This window comes from Cebus imitator, unplaced genomic scaffold (genome assembly GCF_001604975.1).
Source record: "Cebus imitator isolate Cc_AM_T3 unplaced genomic scaffold, Cebus_imitator-1.0 Scaffold434, whole genome shotgun sequence".
Classification (NCBI taxonomy): Eukaryota; Metazoa; Chordata; class Mammalia; order Primates; family Cebidae; genus Cebus; species Cebus imitator.
In genome coordinates this window covers 916536-923886 of record NW_016107749.1, presented here as the reverse complement: position 1 = coordinate 923886, position 7351 = coordinate 916536, and the positions used below count along the sequence as shown (strand labels likewise).

Below are 7351 nucleotides of genomic sequence, written 5' to 3'. Positions count from 1 at the left end.
ACATTAGCTGGGCATGGTGGTGCATGCCTGTAATCCCAGCTACTCAGGAGGCTGAGGCAGGAGAATTGCCTGAACCCAGGAGGCGGAGGTTGCGGTGAGCCGAGATCGCACCATTGCACTCCAGCCTGGGTAACATGAGTGAAACTCCGTCTCAAAAAGAAAAGAAATGAAAACCATGTGACCCTTCCCATTCCAAGATGACCATCACGAGTATTTTGGGTGCACTTCTTTCCGTCTCCTGTGCAGTGCTCAGTTGTGCCGAGCCCACTCCTTGCAGCTGTGTGACTGTGTTGTTGGCCGTCTTCTCAGGTTCAGCTCTGTTCAGCTCCTTGGGGATCTCCTGTTTCACATCTCAGGAGTCACTGGGAAAATGACCACAGAAACTGCCTCCGAGGATGATAACTTTGGAACCGCTCAGTCCAATAAGGTGCCTGCCCAGTGATGGCTTTCGTGCCCGTGCTGATGGTGGGGTTTGCCCTGATGCCTGTGCCATAGAGGCTTTACTACTCTGTGTTCTCTGTCCCTTTCCACTGGCTGCAGGCGATTATCACTGCCCTGGGGGTAGAGCGGCGAAACCGGGTGTTGGCAGGGCTGTACATGGGCCGCTCAGACACCCAGCTGGTGGTGCGGCAGGCGTCCCTGCACGTCTGGAAGATTGTTGTCTCCAATACCCCCCGCACCTTGCGTGAGATCCTACCCACTCTCTTTGGGCTCCTGCTGGGTTTCCTAGCCAGCACGTGTGCAGATAAGAGAACGGTGAGTTTCCTGGGTCTTGTTTTGGACTAGCAGCCCAGTGCCTCCTTTCAGAGCCCAGAACGCTGAGTCTGCAGAGTCTGGGAGAGTACCCAGCTACCCTGTCTAACAGAGGAACATTGTATTCTTTACTTAGTCGTTCTGCAAATATTTGTTAGCATGTACTGTGCGCTAAGCAGGGGCCTAGCACCTGGGAATATAATGGAGAAGAAAGGCAGCCTCACTCCTTATCCTCGTTAGAAACGGTCTTGTTGAGGAGATGGATATTAGATAACCACACAGAGATGTAAAATGCGACTGTGGCCAGTGCTGTGTGGCACTGCAAATGCTTATAATAGATGTGTTTGACCTACTGGGGAGGAATGGGCTTGTGTTAGTAAACACTTCTGAGAAGAAATGATGCTTGAAAATGAAAGATAAGTAATCACTAACCAGGTGAGGATGTGGTGAAAGACCATTCCAGACAGAGGGAATAAATAATGCTTTAGATACAAAGATGGGATATGCAGAGTTCCCGTGGTGCGCAGCAATATGGCATCAGTATGGGCTGAGCAAGGCTGGTGTAGTTGGAGTGAGGAGACGAGGAGCAGTGTGACATGAGATCAGGCCGGCATGCTGGCAGGGCAGAAAAACAGGGGTCAGTGGTCCTGGAGGAGGTGCCCAGGCGGGGTGGTGATCATTTCTGCCCATCTTCTTATCTTCTTAGGCCTACTTCCAACCCCTGTCTCTGGCAAGCAAACTGTATTTGGCTCTAGAGAAGGGTTTGCATGAGGCCTCAGAAAGATAGGTTTTTTTTCCTTAACGCTTTGTTCCAGATTCAGCTCCTGCTGAGCCAATGCACAGTGTTAAGGCTTCAGTCATCCAGGGAAATTGGCCCTTGACTGTGCAGTGGATGATGAATTTTTTGTTCATCTATAAGGTGCTGGCTCTTAGATTGTGTAGGTGTGTGTGAAACAGAGAGAATTTTTTGGTAGTGTTTTGCAAATTTGGGGGCTCTTTATGGGTAAGAGCATTCGGGGAAGTTAAGTCAGTGATTCAGACAAGGCCTGGGAGGTTTCAGGGCCCTCATTCTGGAGTTGTCCTCTGGGTGCCCTGGGGTTTGCAGGGAGTTTACTTCCTGGCTTCACCTCTGTTGACAGATTGCAGCGAGAACATTGGGAGATCTTGTGCGGAAGTTAGGGGAGAAAATCCTCCCCGAGATCATCCCCATCCTTGAGGAAGGCCTGAGGTCTCAGAAGAGTGACGAGAGGCAGGGCGTGTGCATTGGGCTAAGTGAGATCATGAAGTCCACCAGCCGGGACGCCGTGAGTATCTTCTAAGGACCCCACCAGCTGTGCACTGCCCAGAGGACGGGGGAAGGTTACAGGAGGAGCTTCACCTCTAGAGGGTTTGCGCTGCCCTCAGGGATGCGCCAGCTTCACTCTGGGGAGGTGCTGGCTGGGCCACATGGACTAGCATCTCCGTTTTCTCAGCTTTCCTATAGTTTTGCAGGCTAAGAGCTAAGTGATTTGGATGCCTCCTTGAGTGGCCTTTGGAAACTGGAGATGATCTTTTTTTTTTTTTTTGAGACGGAGTTTCACTCATGTTACCCAGGCTGGAGTGCAATGGCGCGATCTTGGCTCACCACAACCTCCGCCTCCTGGGTTCAGGCAATTCTCCTGCCTCAGCCTCCTGAGTAGCTGGGATTACAGGCACACGCCACCATGCCCAGCTGATTTTTTTGTATTTTTAGTAGAGACGGGGTTTCACCTTGTTGACCAGGATGGTCACGATCTCTTGACCTCGTGATCCACCCGCCTCGGCCTACCAAAGTGCTGGGATTACAGGCTTGAGCCACCGCTGGAGATGATCTTTCTGTTACAACTGTGAAGGTTGCTCAGGATCAGTCCCTTTTGTGATGCTATATAAGTCCAGTTAAAATGTGTGTCACCTCCTTCTGGGAGACAGGGCGGGCAGCTGTGTGAGTGGGTAGGACAGCAGGGAGCGCTAGGGGTGTACACTCACCCTTAGCAGGAGTGGAGTAAGTAAGAGTTGTGTTGCCCAGTGGGAGAAGGCGTATGGTGTCTGGCAGCACAGTAACTGTTTCCATAGCAGCAACATCCAAGGGATTTGGAGCACAGGACTCTTACTTAGTTTCTGAGGCCATTGATGCTGGAAACCCCCTCGGGGGAGTAGGTTAAGAATGCTTATAGGCACTACCTTCATGTTTGGATGAAAATGCCAAAGCAGTTAAGTGGATGGCCTGCTAGAAATGTAAGCAAGTAGTCAGTTGCCTGGCTTGGGCATCCTAGTCTGAATCCCTAGGATACCCGACCCCTCTTCTCCTGTATTGATACATGTCTTACATTTGGTTTTTGAAATTTACATTTGGCAAGGAATCAAAAATCCTGTCACCAAAAAGAGCTGTGATTCATTGGAGAGTTAGAGTTCCACAGAGGCTGAGTTCTTGCCTGCTGAGTGCCCACAGTCCAGTGGTGAGGCCTACATGCCAACCAGTCAGGAGAATGCAGAGTGGGCTTTGCTGTGGTGGGAGTGGTACCGAGGGAGCAGAGCCTTTATTGGCTCCGTTGTATAGAGCACGAAGTCTGGATTGAGACTCGAAGAATGACTTGGAGTTTTCCAAGAGAATAAGCAAAAGAATGAGTCCAGGGAGAGAGGGGCCCAGATGCCATGGGAAGGAGTTTGTAGTTCTTAAAGAAGATGGGAGGTATGTTGAGAATTCACCTAAAAAATTCAAGCTGTTAATTACTAGGTCTCAGTGAAGGCTACATGGAGGTGTATCATTCCCAGGCTGGAGAGCAGTGGTGCAATCATAGCTCACTTTAACCTTGACCTCCTGGGCTCAAGTGATCCTCCCACTATGGGCTTCTGAGTAGCTGGGACTGTAGGTGTGCACCACCACACCTGGCAAATTTTTGCATTTTTAGTAGAGATGAGGTCTCACTGTATTGCCCAGGCTGGTCTCAAACTCCTGGCCTCAAGTGATCCTCTTGCCTGCACCTCCCAAAGTGTTGGGAATACAGGTGTGAGCCACTGTGCCCAGCCCCTCTCTGCTTTTTAATGTTTTAATTTTAATTTTTAGACAGTCTCACTTTGCCGCCCAGGCTGGAGTACAGTGGCACCATCTCGAGTCACTGCAGCCTCTGCTTCCTGGGTTCAAGTGATTCTTGGGTCTCAGCCTCTTAAGTAGCTGGGATTATAGGTGTGCACCGCCATACCCAGCTAATTTTTATATGTTTAGTAGAGATGGGGTTTCACCATGTTCACCAGGCTGGTCTCAAACTCCTGGCCTTAAGTCATCCTCCTACCATGGCCTCCCAAAGTGCTGGGATTACAGGCGTGAGCCACCATGCCTGGCCCCCTCTTTCCTTTTTTGTATTTCACAGTAAAAAGTTAAAAGTCAGGCAGAGAGTTAGGGTGGCCTAGCTGGGTCAGAGTTCCCTGCCTATGCTTCTTGTCTGCTTCTGCACCTTCTTTGCCTTTCCCGCATGTGGTACAGTTGTTCCTTGCCATTGCAGGTGTTGTATTTCTCTGAATCCCTCGTGCCTACAGCAAGGAAGGCTTTGTGTGACCCGCTGGAGGAGGTCAGGGAGGCGGCAGCCAAGACCTTTGAGCAGCTGCATTCTACCATCGGCCACCAGGCTCTGGAGGACATTCTCCCGTTTTTACTAAAGCAGCTGGTGAGCGGATCCACCACACATCTACCAGTTTGGCTTTTGCTGTCTTTGTAGAAGCAAAATGCAGGGCGATTATTCTGCCGAGGCAGTCGGAATGTGGGCCCGCCAGAGGGAGTGGGTGCAGCAAGATCAGATTTGGCTTTGTACTTCTCCTTTGACAGTAAGGAAATGTGGGTGCAACAGGCGGGAGGGAAACAGGTGGAGAAGGAAGTTGTCAGTGGCTGGTTCAGACAGCAGAGATGCAGATCTCTCAGCGTTGTCCTCGATACCCTCTGCAGGATGATGAGGAGGTGTCAGAGTTTGCCTTGGATGGTCTGAAGCAAGTCATGGCTATTAAGAGTCGTGTGGTGCTGCCCTACCTTGTGCCCAAGGTAAATCCCAACATGTCAACACCCTCTGGCTCCAGAACATTGAAATTCCAGGGCCTGCAGTGAAGACCAGTTCTGAAGGTAGATGTTGGGGGGCCAGGGGAGGAGGGTGCAGTGTAAGCAGGACACCCTTCCCCGTTGTCCTCCGAGATATGCTGGAGTAGATGCTTGGCTCTGAGCAGTGGGCTTGGGCTCTCTTGCCCACCCTTCTGTTCCCAGAGCCTTGCCCAGCACCTGGCGTGGAGCAGGTCACAGCATTCACTGAGTTAATGTTCCTCATTCCACCAGCTGACAACGCCACCTGTCAACACCCGGGTGCTGGCTTTCCTTTCATCAGTGGCTGGTGATGCCCTCACCCGTCATCTTGGTGTGATCCTCCCAGCAGTCATGCTGGCCCTGAAAGAGAAGCTTGGGACCCCAGATGAGCAGCTGGTAAGGGACGAGCCTGCTCCCATTGCTTTCTCAGGCCCTGTCTGCCCACAGCATCCATGCTCAGCACACAGGTCCCTTGTGGTTTGCAGGAGATGGCCAATTGTCAGGCTGTGATCCTCTCCGTAGAGGATGACACAGGGCACCGGATTATCATTGAGGATCTGCTGGAAGCCACCCGTAGCCCCGAGGTGGGCATGAGGCAGGCTGCTGCCATCATTCTCAACATCTACTGTTCCCGCTCCAAGGCTGACTATACCAGCCACCTGCGGAGCCTGGTCTCGGGCCTGATCCGCCTCTTCAATGACTCCAGCCCTGTGGTTCTGGAGGAGAGCTGGGATGCCCTGAATGCCATCACTAAGGTGAGGGGACTGCTGACCCCACAGCCAACTTTTGCTTATAGAAAATTCCAGGCATTTACAAGAATAGACTTATAAGAATCCCCCACATACCTGTCACTAAGCTTCGGCGTTTACCCACTCGTGGCAGCTCTTGTTTATACTCCCGCCCACGCCTTCCCCATGTACTCTTTGGAAGCAGTCTTGAAAGGGCTGTATATCCTCTCGTTTTTTTCTGGATTCCTGCAGAAGCTGGATGCTGGCAACCAGTTGGCACTCATTGAAGAGCTGCACAAGGAAATCCGGCTCATAGGGAATGAGAGCAAAGGCGAGCATGTGCCAGGGTTCTGCCTCCCAAAGAAGGTAAGCCAGGGCCTCGTGCAGGGGGCTGTGTGCATGCAGTCTGCTGTAACCTCCTGGCCCTCACCCCTGTGCCCCGTCCCAGGTCTGCAATAGGGCAGCTGGAGCAGCAGCCGTGGGTGTTGTTCAGCAGCTTCACAGACAGCATGTTTTCTTCTGTGGTAGCCAGATGGGGACAGGGTTCATGCTGTCTTTGGTCTAAGCTCTGCAGGTCGCCTTGGCCAGAGTGAGTGGGCCACAGTACGTGTTCCCTCTGTGTGATAGGCCTGTTGGGGCCCTTGCCATCTTGTCTCTGTCAAGACGGTTCCATAGCCAGCACCCTCTCAGGCTGTGATCCTGAGATTCAGCCTGAATCAGTATCTCCCATGGAGTTGATGGGAAGACAGCTGTCAGAAGGACCTTGCTTGCATGGGAGACAGTGGGGTCCATGCCATTTGAAATTTGACTCTCAGGTGTGATTTTCTTGTCAGGGAGTGACCTCCATCCTTCCAGTGTTGCGGGAAGGAGTCCTGACCGGCAGCCCTGAGCAGAAAGAGGAGGCAGCCAAAGCCTTAGGCTTGGTGATCCGCCTGACCTCGGCTGATGCCCTGAGGCCCTCTGTGGTCAGCATCACTGGCCCTCTGATCCGCATCCTGGGGGACAGGTTCAGCTGGAATGTGAAGGCGGCTCTGCTCGAGACACTCAGCCTCTTGTTGGCCAAGGTGAGTGGCTGATGATTTTGTTTAGATCTTAGAGAACAGGTTTGTCTGCAGGAGCCTGATATCAGGTGTCATGTAGCAGCAGGGAACAGGTTTAATATGGAGAGCAGCATAACAGCATAACCTTGGACTCTAGACACGCTACACTGTGGGCCAATTTCAAGTCCTCCTAGTGGCTTTGTGACGAGGATGGCCTTGGGAAGTCATATAACCTGAGCCTGTTTCCTCACCCATAATGAGACTAATAATGCCAGCCGCCTCATGAAGGGCTGCTGGGGATTAGATGAGGTTAGTCTGGCATAATGTCTGATACATACTAAGCACTCAGTACATGTGAATTGCTATTATTCTGTTGCTCTGTCGGCCAGAGCTGGAGTGCAGTGGCGTGATCTCAGCTCACCAGGTTCAAGCAATTCTGCCTCATCCTCCCAAGTAGCTGGGATTACAGGCATGCGCCACCATGCCCAGCTAATGTTTTGTATTTTTAGTAGAGACGGGGTTTCACCATGTTGACCAGGATGGTCTGTATCTCTTGACCTCGTGATCCACCCCCCTCGGCCTCCCAAAGTGCTGGGATTACAGGCTTGAGCCACCACGCCTGGCTGCAGTTCTTTATTACTGCTGCATAGAGGGAGATGCAAAGAATCTGATGAGAGAATGAAAAGGAAGTCTGAGAGCAACTGAAACCACTTCAGTTTTTTTTTTTTTTTTTTTTGAGACGGAGTTTC

The 7351-nt window shown here is 51.6% G+C and overlaps 1 protein-coding gene across 1 annotated transcript in view; it reads left to right on the top strand.

Annotated features, from left to right (window-relative positions):
- The window catches only part of GCN1 (GCN1 activator of EIF2AK4), a 69716-nt gene that overhangs the window by 52915 nt on the left and 9450 nt on the right, over positions 1-7351 (top strand). The window contains 9 exon segments of the mRNA XM_017510231.2: positions 310-427; positions 541-756; positions 1893-2057; positions 4272-4433; positions 4709-4801; positions 5087-5230; positions 5320-5589; positions 5815-5928; positions 6396-6626. Coding sequence (XP_017365720.1) covers positions 310-427; positions 541-756; positions 1893-2057; positions 4272-4433; positions 4709-4801; positions 5087-5230; positions 5320-5589; positions 5815-5928; positions 6396-6626 — 1513 coding nt within the window.